This window comes from Marmota flaviventris, chromosome X (assembly GCF_047511675.1).
Source record: "Marmota flaviventris isolate mMarFla1 chromosome X, mMarFla1.hap1, whole genome shotgun sequence".
In the NCBI taxonomy this organism is placed as follows: Eukaryota; Metazoa; Chordata; class Mammalia; order Rodentia; family Sciuridae; genus Marmota; species Marmota flaviventris.
Window position 1 is genome coordinate 56,444,677 of NC_092518.1, and position 17,326 is coordinate 56,462,002.

General features: G+C 50.6%; 1 protein-coding gene and 1 long non-coding RNA gene across 6 annotated transcripts in view; both read left to right on the plus strand.

Moving 5' to 3' along the window:
- LOC139703090 (uncharacterized) overlaps positions 1–17,326 on the plus strand; it is a 639,290-nt gene that overhangs the window by 585,453 nt on the left and 36,511 nt on the right. The window lies entirely within an intron of this gene.
- On the plus strand, positions 717–17,177 carry Zmym3 (zinc finger MYM-type containing 3). Of its 5 annotated transcripts, XM_071606498.1 has the most exons (26): positions 717–789; positions 2,578–3,266; positions 4,213–4,256; positions 4,567–4,639; positions 5,100–5,394; positions 5,614–5,791; positions 5,949–6,014; positions 6,147–6,365; positions 6,655–6,805; positions 7,031–7,146; positions 7,307–7,393; positions 7,514–7,664; positions 7,905–8,077; positions 8,297–8,462; positions 9,365–9,462; positions 9,544–9,706; positions 9,979–10,094; positions 10,387–10,561; positions 10,744–10,890; positions 11,395–11,498; positions 11,814–11,982; positions 12,293–12,444; positions 13,020–13,134; positions 13,734–13,988; positions 15,475–15,592; positions 15,682–17,177. In XM_071606498.1, exons 2-26 carry the CDS (start codon positions 2,597–2,599, stop codon positions 15,872–15,874), a joined length of 4,194 nt encoding a protein of 1,397 aa, XP_071462599.1. In that variant the 5' UTR covers positions 717–789; positions 2,578–2,596; the 3' UTR covers positions 15,875–17,177. The 5 variants fall into 5 exon arrangements, with proteins under 5 accessions (XP_071462599.1, XP_071462596.1, XP_027791688.1 ...); XM_071606495.1 differs by lacking the exons at positions 717–789; positions 5,949–6,014 and adding an exon at positions 1,737–1,838; XM_027935887.2 differs by lacking the exons at positions 717–789; positions 5,949–6,014 and adding an exon at positions 1,737–1,838 and having other exon boundaries at positions 9,982–10,094.

Here is a 17,326-nt window from a genome sequence, read left to right on the forward strand (position 1 = left end):
AAATAAGCAGAAGGTGGGAGGTGGGTACACAGGATACCAGTTAAGATACAGAGAAAGCTGAATTTAGGAAACCTAAACCCAGGGTGAGAGAAGAACTCTTGCATTTATCTCTACATAGGAGAAAGCAAGATAACCTCAAGGCCATGGGGGAGGTAGGGAAGGATAGGGCTACTGGGAAAGCGACTGAGAAAGGGAGGGTAAACTCCCAAGGATTACAAGGCCAGAAAAGGCTTAGCCTGAAAAGGAAGAAAGGCTAAAGGCACAGAAGCCTAGAATGGACACTGTATTCCAAAGGAACTCCTTTCCCACCTGAGCCTCTAGTATCTCAGCTACTAAATGCTGGGCAGCCCATAGGGCAGGCGTGATAACGTGAGGAGGTGGGTTGTAAAGTATTCTAACTACAATAAAGACTGGGAAAGGATTCCCGCACATATTTTTTTTAAGCCAGTAGGCCTAATCCTAGTGGTCCCTACCCTTTCCCCACTTCTCTAGCCTTCACCTCAGCCACACCCACATGCTAAGGACTATCCAGGCGGGGGAGCTTGAGTGTGTTTGCGCGCGTGCGTGCTCGTGCGTCTGAGAGGCAGAGACAGAGACCGAGACAAAAAGAGACAGGGTGAGAGGAGGGAAAGCAAGAGAGAGCGAGTGAGAGAGCGAGAAGAGAGACAGGACGGGAGAGAGGGGGAGGGGGGAGAGAGAGAGAGAGAGAGAGAGAGAGAGAGAGAGAGAGAGGAAAGAAGGAAGGAAGGGAGAGAGCGAGAGCGAGAGCGAGCAGAGCTATCTGCCCTGGTGAGGAAAACTACTCTAGAGATAATGCAGAGAGCTCCTGCAGGAAGACTCTGGGAGGAGATCCCAGAACTTACCCCAAGACCGTTGAGGGAGTGGGGGATGGCTTTACACGACCTGGTTTGGGGGTCGTCAGACAGTAACGGTTACTGCATAGGCGTTGTCACAGAGCCAGACCCATTAACCAGCCCTGGGTGGCTGGAGAGCAAGCTTAAGACACCCCATAACTATGACTCTCAGACTGGTTAGGGGGGCCCTAGGCTGCAGACAAGGGGAGGAGGGGCACGTGAGGGCTGGGTCCCTGCCCCCCCCCCATCCTCTGCTGTCACTCATTACCCCAACAGTCGCCCAGGGGGCGGGCCCCGGAGAGGTGGGGATGGGGGGAGGGTAATCTTGGCAGGCGCCTGCTGCATGGCGTAGGTAGGGACTGCTGAGGGGGGCGGACGCCGGGGGGGTTGAACACGAGTGGGAAGCGAAGAGAGACACGGGGAGGGGGAGGGGACCGGGAACCATTTGAATGAGAGGAGGGGATCACGGGTAGAGTGGGCTCCAGGAGGTAGGGCGGGCACGGGTGTGAAGGGGGCCAGACTCTTGAGCCAGGTAAGGGAAGCAGGTGCGTAGATCGGTGTTTTTTGTGGTTTTAGTGTACTAGGCCCCATGGTGGAAAGGGGGCACCGCCTTCCCCGGGGGCGGGCTTCAGAGCTCCAGAGGCTATCTTTTCCTCCTCAACTAACGGGGCCCCGGGCGGGGGCTCAAGCTCCATCTCCGGTGACTATGCTCCACTCCGTAATTTCCAGGCGGCCACTGGGCTGGGAGTCTCGCGCCGGGGGCTGGCGCTGTCTCGCGAGCCCCCTCCTCGAGCCAGCCAATGGGGTTGGCTGTTGGCGCCGCCCGCCCGCCTGGTGCAGAGCGCTGGGCGCTGCGAGCGGCGCTGCCATTTAAAGGGGCCGCGACCCCTGTCCCGGCTGCTAGGGAGGGAGGTGGAGAAGGAGCGCGGGGCCGTCGCTGTCTGCAGTTCTAGGCTTGTAGCCGTTACACTAACCCTGCCGCAGGTAGGGGTCGGGCCTGATCAAGCCGAACCGAATCTGCAGGCGGGATCTCGCAATAGCCGGGAAGGGGGTCTGAGGAGAGATCGTAGCTCCAAAATGTCTTCCTGTAAATGCCTGAGGTGGGGGGGTGGGCAACAGGAGAAGGGAGAACTGGGGGAGCTGTGGGAAAGGGGGACGGGGCTGAAGAAGTGGGCTACCCTGAAAGGTAACTAAGGGGGAAATGATTAGGAAGGGCAGTTTGTGGGGGCGGGGGAAGGGCTGAGGGAGGACTGGGCTACGCGGGGAGGGGGGGTGGGGCCAGACAGGATGGGTAACGACTGAACTGGGGGGCACTGAGAGAGTGAGGAGGGAATAGAAACTGAGGCCGTGGGGGCGGGAAAGGCTTCTTGGTGGTGGGGCTATGGGAGACTCTGAGGGGGCGTTCAGCCCGACTTGGGGGGGGTGAAAGGTAAGGGGGGAGGGGAACTGGGAGTTGCGGGGTGGGGGTCGGGCGGGTAACGACCAACTGCCTGGCGAGTGTGGGCTCAGGGCCAGGGCGGGGAGCGCCACTCCCCACAGAGGGCGCTGTATGTGGTGGGGGGGGGAGTGGTCATTAGGACTAAAGCCTGTAGAAATGCTAGTTGGTTGGGGGTGGCTGTTCGTGAGAAATCCAAGTGGATGATGGGGTGTGTCCCAGAGCCTATAGGAGAAGGAATTCTGGCTAAGACCATCTCTACTGCCCTCTTCTACTCCTAATCTGCAGCCCATATCCAGCCATCCTCATGGACCCCAGTGATTTCCCCAGTCCATTTGACCCATTGACCCTGCCAGAGAAGCCCCTGGCTGGAGACCTTCCAGTAGACATGGAATTTGGAGAGGATCTGCTGGAATCCCAGACTGCCCCAACTCGAGGATGGGCACCCCCTGGCCCTTCTCCATCCTCGGGAGCCCTGGACCTGCTTGATACCCCTGCTGGCCTGGAAAAAGACCCTGGAGTAGTCTTGGATGGAGCCACTGAGCTGCTGGGGCTTGGAGGGCTGCTCTATAAAGCTCCCTCCCCCCCAGAGGTGGACCATGGTCCTGAGGGGACCCTTGCTTGGGATTCAGGGGATCAGACCCTAGAGCCTGGACCAGGGGGCCAAACCCCTGAGGTGGTGCCACCTGATCCAGGGGCTGGGGCAAATCCCTCTTCACCAGAGGGGCTGCTAGAGCCTTTGGCTCCAGATTCTCCAATAACCCTGCAACCCCCCCATATTGAAGAGGAAGAGACAACCTCCGTAGCTACCAGGAGAAGGGGCTCCCCTGGGCAAGAGGAGGAGCTTCCCCAAGGGCAACCACAGAGCCCAAATGCCCCCCCTAGCCCTTCAGTGGGAGAGACTCTGGGGGATGGAATCAACAGTTCTCAGACCAAACCTGGGGGCTCTAGCCCCCCTGCACATCCTTCCTTGCCAGGTAGGTTGCCTAATCATCTGGAGAATCAGGGCTGGGAGGGGCAAGGAGGGTGGCTATGTACTTTGGGAAGTAGGGGGGAGGAGGAGGAGGAGGAGAGTGAAGAGATAAGTCTAGGGATATGTGTGGGTAAGGAGTTGGGATTTGGGAGGGAGGGGGTTTCTGGTGAAGAAGATTATAGAAAATAGGGGCTGTGTCAGAGAAATGGGGTGGTTTCATAGAGTGGGATGCAAGGAATGGGTTTTGTAGGAGAGATTCCCTTTTTCTTATCCCAGTAGGCTTTTGGTGCCTGGTTCTTCCTTCAGGATTTGGGGGAGGACAACTGCTTCTTGGTTTGAAGATCATTGCAGCAGTTTGGTTCTAGATGAGAGGGAGTGGGGTTTCTGGGATTGATGAATGATAACTAGGTTCTGGAGCCCCCAACAGCATAGGATTTGAGGGGAATGGTAGAAATATAAGGTCTAGGATCACATCTCTAATAGGGGAGGGATAGCCTAGACCTGAAAGGCTCTAGTTTCTCCTTTGCTTTGCCTAATGGTGTCCTCTCTCCAAGCTGTGACCAGGGTCTTAGGACTTATATAACTACCCAAGTATAGGGGAACCTGCCCATACGTTTATGTTTTATTTTCCTCTTGTTCCCTTTGGGTAGTTTTGGGTTTGGTTTTGTTGGTAAAATATATGTTACCTATATTGCCTCCCCATGATTGAGACAGAGAGCTGATGGGAAGGGGTAGGTTATATTTTTTAATGGAGAATAGCTGCACCCCCCCCCCATTAGTACAGAGCCTGAGGTAACCCTGAGAGGGGCCCCAAGAAGCCACAGGCACTCTTGAGTTTTCCCTTTCAGTTTTGAATAAGTTCTTCCCCAGGAATGGAGGTGGGGGTTGGGCCAGGGAGGGGGTGGTGAGGGCAGGCTCAAGATTTAGGCTGCTTTCTGCTTCCTTTGCAGGAGATGGCCTGACTGGGAAGGCGAGTGAGAAGCCGCCTGAGAGGGTGAGGGGGGAGGGGATTGGAAGGAGTCTGGTTCCCCCTATAGCTCTGGGAAGGACAGACCCTTCATTTTCCCTCCCAGATGTTGTTCAGTGGAGAGTGTGTATAAGGAGAGTTAGGAGGAGGGAGGGAGCTCTTGTGTCTACTGCTTCTTAAGAAGAAAGTCCTGCCTCCTTTTCTCCCCTCCTCTTAAGGGATGGGCCAAGGGTCCCTACTCTCCCTTCCCCCTCCCTTCTATTGCCCCCCCCACTAAACCCTGTACTCCTATTAGCCTGGCTCTGGTGTCAGTTTTCCTCCCTCCCATGTTTCCAAGGTACAGAAGAGAAGCGAGCGCGTTAGGAGAGCAGAGCCTCCAAAACCTGAGGTTGTGGATTCCACTGAGAGCAGTGAGTAGGATTTGAGGAAGCGTGACCTGGGGATTCTGGGTGTGGAGAAGAGTGGAAGGTGGGATATGGCAGGGCATCGATCTTCTAGCTCCTGTAGTCCCTCACCATGCAGAGTGTGAAGTGCCTGTCTCCGCTATGGGTTGGCATGGGAACCAGGGGCAGTGGGGGAGATTGAAAACAAGAGCAGTGAGAATGGAGAGTTTCTTGTTTCAGCTATGCCATCCCTGTCCCCAATCTTCTCTCCTGGAGCCCCTCCCTTCCCCTCTCTGGAAGATTACCAAATAACCAAGAATGACAGATACCAGGAGCTTAAGCTACCAAAGGAATGGGAAGTAGGGTATAATGGCCAAAACCGCTGGGGTCCTGGGATCAGGATTGAACTAACTTGGTCTCGTCAGATGGCTAAAGACCTGGTCTGGTAGCCTTTTCTCACTGCTCCCTTCCCTTCCCACTTCCTCAGTTCCAGTGTCAGATGAGGATTCTGATGCCATGGTTGATGACCCCAATGATGAGGACTTTGTGCCATTCCGGCCCCGGCGCTCTCCTCGCATGTCCCTACGCTCAAGTGTGTCACAGAGGGCTGGGCGCTCTTCTGTGGGCACCAAGATGACTTGTGCACATTGCCGGACACCACTGCAGAAGGGGCAGACAGCCTATCAGCGCAAAGGGCTGCCTCAGCTCTTCTGCTCTTCATCTTGTCTCACCACTTTCTCTAAGAAACCCTCGGGCAAAAAAACCTGTACCTTCTGCAAGAAGTGCGTGAGGGTCCTAAGGTGTGGTGGGGGGAGGGTCGAGGCAGAAGTAGTGGGATCAGACAGAGATTGGCAAGAACCAAGCAGGATGGCCCTGGAAGAGAGCAATTTTAGGGAGAGGGTCAGACAACATTTTGCTCTGGTCATCAATCCCAGATGAGTAGAAAGCTGGTAAAATGAGGGTGGTCCTGAGTGAATTTTCAAACCTGTTCCCACCTCTAGGGAGATCTGGAACACCAGGGATTCGGTCGTGGCGCAGACTGGTTCAGGAGGTTCTTTCCATGAGTTCTGCACATCTGTCTGTCTCTCCCTGTATGAGGCCCAGCAGCAGCGCCCAATTCCCCAATCTGGGGATCCTGCAGATGCCACTCGCTGCAGCATATGCCAGAAGACTGGAGAGGTGAGGATACTCAGTGGGGGCTGATTTGCAGAGTCTGGCCATCCCTGACCTGCCCCTTCAATTCTGGGGCTTTGGGGGCCAGACCCTGTGGAAAAGGGGAGTGGGGAGGAAAGGCAGCCATCATGAGGGAGCATATTCAAGGATAGAGCTATTCCAGGATGTATGCAGCTGGCCGGCCTTGCTTCCCAGGACCTCACCATCAAGTCGGCAGCCTGATGCACAGGTTGGGGGGTCCCTGGGCCCACTGTCTGCTGTGAAGGTCTAGGGTGAGGTGGGAGGCTATCCTTGTATTGGGGTGGGCGGTAGTAGCCAGAACTCTGCTCAGGGTGTGTGTGTGTGTGTGTGTATGTGGCAGGTCCTGCATGAGGTCAGCAATGGCAGCGTGGTGCATCGGCTCTGCAGCGATTCTTGCTTCTCCAAATTCCGAGCCAACAAGGGACTGAAAACCAACTGTTGTGACCAGTGTGGGGCTTATATCTACACCAAGACCGGGAGCCCTGGCCCCGAGCTCCTCTTCCACGAGGGCCAGCAAAAGCGGTTCTGCAACACAACGTGCTTGGGGGCATACAAGAAGGTGGGGCCGAGGGAGTAGTGCATTAGAGGGCTGTGGAAGGGGGTGTGGTCCTTGGGTGATAAATAAAGGTGCCTGATGGGTCGAGGGCTGGGACAAATAAAACAAATAAAGGGGGTTTCAATTGTATCTGTTATGTTTTATTTTTGAAGCTGGCTGGTGGACACACAGGTCTTTGTTATATCATCATCTATACTTTTTTGTATGCCTGAAATATCCATGTTTAAAAATTTAAAAAAATAAAAGCGAAGGGACAAATCCAGCCTCAGCCTCTCCTTCCCCATCCTCACAGAAAAACACACGTGTGTACCCATGTGTCTGGTGCAAGACCCTGTGTAAGAACTTTGAGATGCTATCACATGTGGATCGTAATGGCAAGACCAGCTTGTTCTGTTCCCTGTGCTGTACCACTTCTTACAAAGTGAAGCAGGCAGGGCTCACTGGTAGGTGCAAAGCCCTCTTCTCTGAGACCCCTGCTGGCCTTCCTTCTACCTCCCATACTCCCCTCTTCTAAAGTAATCCCTGCTGCCCAACCTCAGCCCCAACCACATCTTCCCATGGATTTTCTGTTCCGTCTTTGCACTGCCTTACACCTCCTGTGTGCTCTTTCTATCTCTCACACACTCTCTCTGTCTCTTTCTTTTTCTCTCTTTCTCTCTATGCCCCAGGCCCTCCCCGACCCTGCAGCTTCTGCCGCCGCAGCCTCTCTGACCCCTGTTACTACAACAAGGTTGACCGCACAGTCTACCAGTTCTGCAGCCCCAGCTGCTGGACCAAGTTCCAGGTACTCCAGACCCTAGACCAGGGATAAAGGGTGTGGCAACAGAGAGAGGGTAGGAGAATTGGGGTAGGTAGGCCTGGGCAGAGAAGAACAAGCCTGACTCCTCTCCCGACCAGCACCACACACATCTTGCCCCTCCCTTACTTGTCTTCCTTCCCTCCAGCGCACAAGCCCTGAGGGGGGCATTCACCTGAGCTGTCACTACTGCCACAGCCTCTTCAGTGGCAAGCCTGAGGTCTTGGACTGGCAGGTAAGACCCCCTCTACCCCCACCCACATCTTGCCACACATCTGAAGGGGTATTTCTGCTGGGCTCCTGCCAAGTTCAGTTGTCACAGTTGTGCCCTCCCTGCCTTGTGCCCCCACCTCAGGAGCAGGTGTTCCAGTTCTGCTGCCGTGATTGCTGTGAGGACTTCAAGCGGCTTCGGGGTGTGGTGTCCCAGTGCGAGCACTGCCGGCAGGAGAAACTCCTGCATGAGAAACTCCGATTCAGTGGAGTAGAAAAGAGCTTCTGCAGTGAAGGTAAGGAAGTGAAGAATGGACAGAGCCACGGCCACGGAAAATGACAGAAAAAGGAGCAAAGCTTACAAAGTAGTCAGGCAGAGCCTTCTGCTCAGGTTGCTCTACCCTATCTATTTTAAGGCTTTGGGCACAAGAGGTTGTTTAGAAGAGGTTTGGGGTGTAGCATCTTGAAAAGGTTGGTTCTCATGCCTGTGCCTTATCTCTGTATCTCTGAACTCTTTGTTCTTCCCCTCTTCCCAGGTTGTGTGCTGCTGTACAAACAGGACTTCACTAAGAAGCTGGGCTTGTGCTGCATCACTTGTACTTACTGCTCCCAGACCTGCCAGCGTGGAGTCACTGAGCAACTAGATGGCAGCACCTGGGACTTCTGCAGTGAGGACTGTAAAAGCAAGTACCTGCTATGGTACTGCAAGGTAAGGAGGATCAGCATGTCAGAAAGGAGGGGGAGAAGAGAGCAGGGGTCATGGATTGTGGTACTAACATCAGAGCGAGGCTAGATCTCCAGGGAAGGGAGCCAGTCTCCAGTCTCCAAGGTGGTCCAGTCTCCAAGGGGAGGAGCAGGGCTTATCCCAGGGGAGAGGGCCCAGCACATTTTAGAGAAGCAGGTCTGACCATCCTGTCAACGCCCTCAGGCTGCCCGATGCCATGCCTGTAAGCGCCAGGGGAAGCTGCTGGAGACCATCCACTGGCGTGGGCAGATCCGTCATTTCTGCAACCAACAGTGTCTGCTGCGCTTCTACAGCCAGCAGAACCAACCCAACTTGGATACCCAAAGTGGGCCTGAGAGCCTCCTGAACAGTGAGTCCCGGGCAGGGGGCACACTGTTAGAACTGGCCTGGGCTCTTCTAATCTTAGGCCCAGCCCTTTCTTCTTCCTATGTTGTATTTACCTCATCCGTGGCCAGAGCTACAATTACTATGCTTTTTAGCCTCCAGACCCTCCAGGTACCAGGGGGAGTCTTGTTTAAATCTTCTTGGAGTGACAATCTACTCATTTTTTTAATAAGGGTTATATATTTTAAAGAGTGGGTACCTACCTAGGTAGGATGGGGCATGTGGAGGTTGTGGTTAATTTTCAGAGAAAAGGAAGTATCAGCATAAGCTCTGCATTTATTTCTTTGTTTGTTTGTTTTGGTACTGATGATTAAACCCAGGGGCGCTTTACCATTGATCTACATCCCCAACCCTTTTTATTTATTTATTTATTTTTTATTTTGAGACAAGGTGTTGCTAAAGTGCTTACAGCCTCACTAAATTGCTGAGGCTGGCCTTGAACTTGCGATCATCCTGCCTCTGCCTCCTGAGCTACTGGGATTACAGGCATGCACCACCATGCCCAGCAAGCTCTGCATTTAATGATACCCAAAACTGTTACTATTTCTAGAATGTTACCTTGTTCCTTCTGCCACTCCATGGATACCAAACTCCTGAGGGCCATATAAATGGAAGATCTCAAACTGTGGAGTTTTGGGGAAAATACAGTCTTCTTCTTAGTAGCTAGGAGCAATGAATCTTGTTGGCTGCCATTGCCAGGGCCCAGAGAAGACTAGACCTGGGTTGGCAAGCAGGGGAAATCCTAGACTTCCCATTTCTATTTGATATGCCTCTTAATGAAACTCTCCTGGAGCAGGGGTAAGGAAAACGAGAGCTAGTTCCTCCAATGAGAGCATTCTTTTTTTTTTTTTTTTTTCTGATCTACAGGTCAGTCTTCTGAGTCAAAGCCCCAGACACCCTCTCAAACCAAAGTGGAGAACAGCAACACAGTGAGGACCCCAGAGGAAAATGGGAATTTGGGCAAGGTCAGGGCAAAAGCCAAGGGGGAGGATAATCTCTAAAGGAGGGTACCGTAGTTGGTGGCACTAATGTTCTTGTCTCCACAGATCCCTGCAAAGACCCGATCAGCTCCAACTGCTCCCACCCCTCCTCCCCCCCCACCCCCCCCAGCAACACCCCGCAAAAACAAAGCTGCCATGTGTAAACCGCTAATGCAGAACCGTGGAGTTTCCTGCAAGGTGGAGATGAAGTCCAAAGGGAGTCAAACAGGTGAGCCAGGGTACCTAGATGCCACAGGCTATATTTCAGAGTCCTAGGCCACCAGACCTATGCCCACAAGCTGATTTAGGGCATTTCTTGGGTAGCCAAAAGATCATACATATGGTTGTCCTAGAATCAGAGTTGTCTCAGCCTTTGGTTCAAGAGCAGTTTTGTGACATTGAATACATGTTAGAGCTTTTGGGGGTGATGGGCTAATATAAGGTCTTTGGTCCATTGTGACCCATTTAGCCAGGACTCTGAGAAGATCCCTTTTTTGTCAGCAGAAGAGTGGAAGCCGCAGGTGATTGTGCTGCCCATTCCAGTGCCCATCTTTGTGCCAGTGCCTATGCATCTGTACTGCCAGAAAGTCCCAGTGCCTTTCTCGATGCCTATCCCAGTAAGTTTTCCTGCCCTTTCTAGCTAGGTCCTCCTTTACCCTTCCAGGATTGAGACCATCGCTTTCCCTTACTCTTTTTTTTTAATTTATTTTTTAGTTGTAGTTGGACACAATACCTTTACTTTGTTTATTTGTTTTTATGTGGTGCTGAGGATCGAACCCAGGGCCTCTCATGTTCTAGGCGAGCGCTCTACTGCTGAGCCACAACCCCAGCCCTCCCTTACTCTTTATCAATTTTCCTGCTTATCTGCTGATATGGTTCTTGGCATTTAGTTGGGATTTGTGCCCCCAGGTGCCTGTGCCCATGTTCTTGCCCACTACCTTGGAGAGCACAGACAAGATTGTGGAGACCATTGAGGAGCTGAAGGTGAAGATCCCTTCCAACCCCTTGGAGGCTGACATTCTGGCTATGGCAGAAATGATTGCAGAGGCTGAGGAGTTAGACAAGGCCTCATCTGACCTTTGTGGTATGCTATGGATGGCGGCTATGCCAGAGACAGGGTGCTACCAATCTGTCTGTTTAAGGGGGTGGAGGGTGATGATCTTGGTGCCAAATCGAATGGGGAGTGCATTTGGGAGCAGCCCCTGAAAGCCTGTGAAGGTGCTGGGCAGGAGATGCAGTGGCTGAGCCAACTTCTTTGTCTCCCAGATCTTGTGAGCAACCAGAGCGCAGAGGGACTTCTGGAAGACTGTGACCTGTTTGGACCAGCCCGTGATGATGTCCTGGCCATGGCTGTCAAGATGGCCAATGTCTTAGATGAGCCTGGGCAAGACTTGGAGGCAGACTTCCCCAAGAGTGAGTAGGATTTAAGGTTGTGCCCACTGAGTATTAGAACATCCATGCCATCAGTAAAGGACCCTAAATAGTGATCATTGTGACCCTAAGGCAGAAGGTTCTTCCAGGGATTAGTATCCAAAATAGAAGGGTAAAACAGGTATACTGTTTTTAGACTTCCAGTCTTATTTTTTAAACATTTATGTTTTTTCTTTAGTTAAAAATAATTGTGATTTTACCATTTTATCATCTTCATTTCAAGGCTCTACAGTTCAGTATTGTTAAGTATATTCACACTGCTGTGAATGTTTGTGTTTGGCACTTTTGTATCTTAATCATATTTTTGCTGGTTCCTGTCTAGTCCAATAAAGCTGTATAAGAGGCTCATCTTTCGTGTATGACTAAAAAAAAATAAAAATAAAAAAGAGGCTCATCTTGAGTCAAATGGGCAAGTAGCAGAGGTGATGTGGGAGGACTATAGGGTTGAGTTCTTAAGAAATTGATTTTTTCTTTCCCTTCTAATAGATCCTTTGGACATTAACCCCAGTGTAGACTTCCTCTTTGATTGTGGCCTAGTGGGGCCTGAGGATGTTTCTACTGAACAAGACCTTCCCCGAACCATGAGGAAGGTAAGACTGGGGCTACTGTATCTACAAAGGGAGAATGGAGGCCCAAAGGGAAGGGCTGCTCTCATAGCCAAGACAGCAACCTTACTTTGACCTTCCTAACCTCCTTTTTCCAATACTAGACATACTAAGGTAAAACAAACTTTGTTCTTCCAAGTTCACAAGATTATTAAATCTGTTTTGGAGCTCTGTGCCATGGAAGCTTTCTGTATTCTTACATCAGCCCCGCCATCCCCAGTGGTAAACACTGTCCTGATTAGCTTCCGTGGTGCTCCTAGCCTTAACTCTGTTACCATGCTTCTTTCTCTTCCCCTCCAGGGTCAAAAGCGACTGGTGCTTTCTGAAAGCTGTTCCCGGGACTCCATGAGTAGCCAACCTAGTTGTACTGGTCTCAATTATTCATATGGTGTCAATGCTTGGAAATGCTGGGTACAGTCAAAATACGCCAATGGAGAAACCAGCAAGGGTGATGAGTTACGCTTTGGCCGTAAGTACCCAGGAGAGGAAGGGAGAATGGAGAATAGGAGAAGGGAATAGGGAAAGAGGCTATACCTGTGATTCAGCTCAAGATGTCTATGAGTGATAAGGGTGTGATCGCTTAAGGTTGCCTTGTGAAGATGGGGAAGAGTTGTTGATTAAAGGGAGATGCTGTCTAGGTTCAAGGCTAAGGGCTCTTTGTAATTGGTGGGTTTGTTCAGGAGCTCACATGACTAAAGGGTTAATGGTGGTGGACCTAAGTGAAATACTCAATGTGGCATTTTCTTAATTCCATCCACCTCCACCTTGTATCACTGCAGCCAAACCTATGCGTATCAAAGAGGATATTCTTGCCTGCTCAGCTGCTGAGCTCAACTATGGACTAGCCCAATTTGTGAGAGAAATCACTCGACCCAACGGTGAACGATATGAACCTGACAGTATCTACTATCTATGTCTTGGAATCCAGCAGGTACCCCTCACATGCTGCCTCGTTTCCCATCACTCAATACAGCAGGCAGGGTCTTACTAGAACTGTTTCTAGCCCCATCCTTGACATTTTTCTCCTATCCCAAACAGGCAGCTTGCCTTTAACCTTCTATGACAAATAAGACACAAGATGTCAGTATTGTTGTAAAATCAGAGCTCGATTCCAGGACCATTGGTCAAGAAACAGTTTTCATTGCTCTCTGGGTCCCCTTTGCAGTCCTTGAACCCATTCTCAGACGAGAGGAATGGATAGGACAGGGTCCCTACCTAAGTGGGGGGTAATGTTTAACTCCCACTGGGAGAGATCAGCCATGTATTAGCTGAAAAGGGGGTCTGGGCTTCTGAGGAACATCTCAAACCCTCCTCTTCTAGCAAAGCCTCGGTACTTCAGAGATGAAGGGACACCTGGGGGAAAGCACTCTGGGTCATCTAACCAAGCAGCTCTTTCCCATCCTCTCCTAATTATCAAGGACACCACGCCTGGGGCTACAGCATCATTGTCTTGCCACTAGGACCTACAGTCTGGCTTAATGTCTGTCTGTTTTTTTTTCCCTGCAGTACTTGCTGGAAAATAACCGAATGGTGAACATTTTCACGGATCTTTATTACCTGACTTTCGTTCAAGAACTCAACAAGTCTTTGAGCACCTGGCAGCCCACACTTCTCCCCAACAGTAAGGGACAGGATCATAGCAACCTTACTCCTGTCTTCTCTTCCTCCAATGCATCACTCAAAGAGTCCTGTGCTCTCTGGCCTGCCACTCTTCTCGAAGGATCTGAGGGCAGAAGCATGTAGCTGTTTTGTCTCAGGGTTTAGAGCTGGAGGAGCAGGACCCCCCTGCTCTTGAACATGAGGAGAGAATCAAGACTTAGGTGTGAGCCTAGGAGTTTTGAGGTCAGCCTGAGGAGCATAGACCCTCAAAAAGAAAAAAAAATGACAAGTCTCAGTTCTGAAGAATTATATATAGGACTAATAAAAAATGGCCTGGTTTTGGGTGATAAGTAAAGAAAGAAAGAAAGATGTTGTGGGGACTACTTGAGGTTTTATATCTACCTGCCTACAACTTGAGGGTGATGAGAGAAGCTCCAAATGCAGGTGGAAATAGTATAAAATATGCCCAGACCTACCATGTATTATAGCTGAGTGTCAGGGTTTTATATACAAATGAGAGGCATGCAGTAAGTATGCATGCCCAGGACCTTGGGTTGGAAGAAGCGGTTGGGTTTGGAAAGTTAATTCTCCTTACCTGGCCTCTCCCCTTGCCCATTGCAGATACGGTATTCTCCCGAGTAGAGGAAGAACACCTTTGGGAGTGCAAGCAGCTTGGGGTCTACTCGCCCTTTGTCCTTCTCAACACCCTCATGTTCTTCAACACTAAGTTTTTTGGGCTGCAGACAGCTGAGGAACACATGCAGCTCTCTTTCACCAATGTGGTACGACAGTCCCGCAAATGTACCACTCCTCGGGGCACCACCAAGGTGGTGAGCATCCGCTACTATGCCCCAGTCCGCCAGAGGAAAGGACGAGGTATGAGACTGTCCCCTCCTTTGCTTTTGCCCCTTCTCTGCTTTTCCCTGCCATGTCCCACCACACTTGCTGGACTGGCCTTTGCCGCTGACTTTCCTCTCCTTCCATTCCTGGGTTTGTATAAAAGGTAAGAATAGCTGGGTGCAGTAGTGCAAACTTGTAATCTCAGCAGAAGGAGGATCTCAGGTTCAAAGCCAACCTGGGCAACTTAGCAAGACCCTGTCTCAAAATAAAAATGAAAAAGGGCTAGGGATGTTGCTCAATGGTGGACCATTTGCTTAGTATGTGTGAGCCCTAGGTTCAGTCCCCATTACTGCAAAAAAAGAAGAAGAAAAAGCCTGGCACAGTGGCACATGCCTATAATCCTAGTGACTTGGGTGGCAGAGGCAGGAGAATTCCAAATTTGAGATCAGCTTGGGCAACTTAGCAAGACCCTGTTTCAAAATAAAAAAATATTGAGGATGTAGCTCAGTGGCAAATGCCCTAATACTTAGTACCAGAAAGGAAGGAAGAAAGGAAAGAAAGAAGATAGCTAGCTAATCCTTCTAGATGATGGGCAGTAGCTGTTACATAAACAGGAGCTCACTCAGCTGCTTGTTCCCCACCTTTCCTCATTTTAAGGCAGTTTACTTGCCCTTTTTGGGGGGAGGGTGTGGTGGATAAGTAGGAGGAGGTGCCCTTAGAGAGTAAATAACAGGCTTTCTGTGATTCAGAAGCTACATCTTCCTTCACATTTTTCCCTGGAATTCTGTCCCATCCTTAGCACAGCTCCCAAGGTCCCTTCTCTAGATCTGAACCTCTGCTGGACTCTAATGTACAGGGGCTTGGGGCCATCATGGTTTTGCTGTCCTGGAAGGCAAGCCTAACCTTGCAACAGGGTCTTTTTAAATCAGTTTGTTTGTATAACTTGTGAGATCACCTCTTCAAGATGTCAACTGGAGGAGATCATAAAAAGACATTTTGACAGCAAGAATTAGGGAGGCTGCAGAGCAATACCCCTACAGGATGTTTAGTTGGTATGGAGAGACTGGCTGACTCTTTTTCCTGCCCTTTTTTTTCCAGTGCTGGGGTAGAACCCAGGGCCTTGTGCATGCTAGGCAAGTGCTCTACCACTAAGCTACATTCTAGCCCCTTTTTTCTTTCTCTTTCTGTTTCTTTTCTTTTTTCCTTATGGTACTATGATTGAACTCAGGGTCTTTTGCTCACTTAGTGGTAGACCACTAAGCCATATCCCTGGCTCCCTTGCTTACTTTCTCTTTCTCTTCTCCCTTTTTGTTGTGTGTGATACTGGGAATTGAACCCAGAGCTTCATGCATGCTAGGCAAGTGCTCTACCACTGAGCTACAACCCCAGCACCCCTCCACTTTATTTCCTTATGAGACTATATTTTGTATCCTGAGGTTTTCTGCTTTTGTCCTAGGCTGTGTTCTGGGAAGTGCTCATTGAGCATGTGCTCTTAATGAGTCTAAGTCATTTCCCTCTATAGACACAGGTCCTGGGAAACGAAAGAGAGAAGATGAAGCCCCTATCTTAGAGCAACGTGAGAACCGCATGAATCCCCTCCGCTGCCCTGTGAAGTTCTATGAATTCTATCTCTCAAAATGGTAAGTTGGTGGGTTTGCAGGCATGTGGACCCAAGGGATGTACTTTGCCTTGGCACTAATCTTCTGTTCTCCCACTCCCACCATTGTAGTCCTGAAAGCCTCCGAACTCGCAATGATGTGTTCTACCTGCAACCTGAACGGTCCTGCATTGCCGAGTCACCTCTCTGGTATTCTGTGATCCCTATGGACCGCAGCATGTTGGAGAGCATGCTCAATCGCATCCTGGCTGTGCGTGAGATATATGAGGAATTGGGTCGTCCTGGGGAGGAAGACCTGGACTGAGTCTATGTGCCACCTGTATTCATCTTTCATATCAATGTCTGTCCTGTGGTCACGTCTCATAGGGTGACTGGCCCAGGAAACAATGCTACTCATTTTGAAGGGCCCTGACTGCCCCTTTCTACTCACCCATTCTCTTCCTTTCCTAGGAACCCCTGGCTTTTACCTTCTTCTATACCACTTGACAACCACTGCGTTCCAATCTTCTGTACTCAGGGGCTAGACCCCCAGTGATGGGCAAAATCTAGTTAGCCCATTTTCTTTTTGCTTCAGAGTAAAACCTTTCTTCTGGGGCCAGACTCTGGTGGAGTGTTAATAGCTCTGGTGATCCTGTTGGCTTTGGGTTTCCTGACCCATCTGTGTTGGTGAAGCCCCTTGTTCCTAGGTCTAACCTAGGGAAGAACTCAGCTACCTTCTCTGCCCTGTGCCCACTCCACTCCCTTCTCCCTCTTCCCCAGTACCACACAAAAGGGTCTTGTCTGAAAGGTGTGAAAGAAATGATAAAAGTAATGAGGGGACCATTTACCCAAAACACAGAGCTTAGACACTGTTCCCCTCCCATAAGAGATAATTGGATGTTGGCACCCTCTCACCACTGTGTTCCCCGCCCTACCCTGGCAAGCACCAATCCATGGTGCTACAATTTCTAAAGAGATCCAAATGCTTTCTTTTCCTCAAAGGCAGAGAATGACTGTAAGTATGGGGAGCAGACTCCTTTTGTGCAGACTCCTGTCCCCTTTGGTTTATGTGTTTGTCTCTCTCTGCCATCTTAGGTTGGCATGAGCCATGGTGTCAACATGCTTAGCCCCTCTGTAACTGACTCCCTTTAGTTCTATGGACAGAGCTCTCAAGGCAAAAACTACCTTCTGACTTGGATTGAGGCTGGGTTCCCCCTCTTGTTCTCTCTCCATCTTAAGAGCCAGGCCAAGCCTTTGGGGGACTGGGTCATGCAAGATAGGGTCTGTGGTCACAATATTGGTGAGGAGTTGTAGGCATGGGGCCTGCCCTTATTGCTTACATCTTCTCTTTTCCCCATCTTGATTTTGTAGGCCCAGAAAACTATTAGTGTCTGGCAAAGGGGATACCCAGCTCTTTCCCTGTTGGCTTTGCTGTTCCCCAGACTCCTTTTTGTGTTTTTATAACTGTCACCAGTTTAGCCACTGTTTAAATTGTATATATTGTTCTGAGGCGCCTGGCCTGTCCCTTCAGTGAGCCATGCCCGCCCTTGTGTTGTAGTGAGAAGCTGTTGTCACAACTAACCTTCTGTCTCTGGAATTGTTTGTTTCAAATAAAGAGTTAAAATTGTCTTTTGCCTTTTATGGGGAAGGGAGAGGTGTCTGGAGGGGTGAGGGATGTAGAAGAGCAATGCTGTGAAACTTCAGATCTCTCAAAATGTAAAGAAGTCAGGTGTCCCACCTCAGTTTGAGAATCACTCTATCCACTTCATTGAATGAA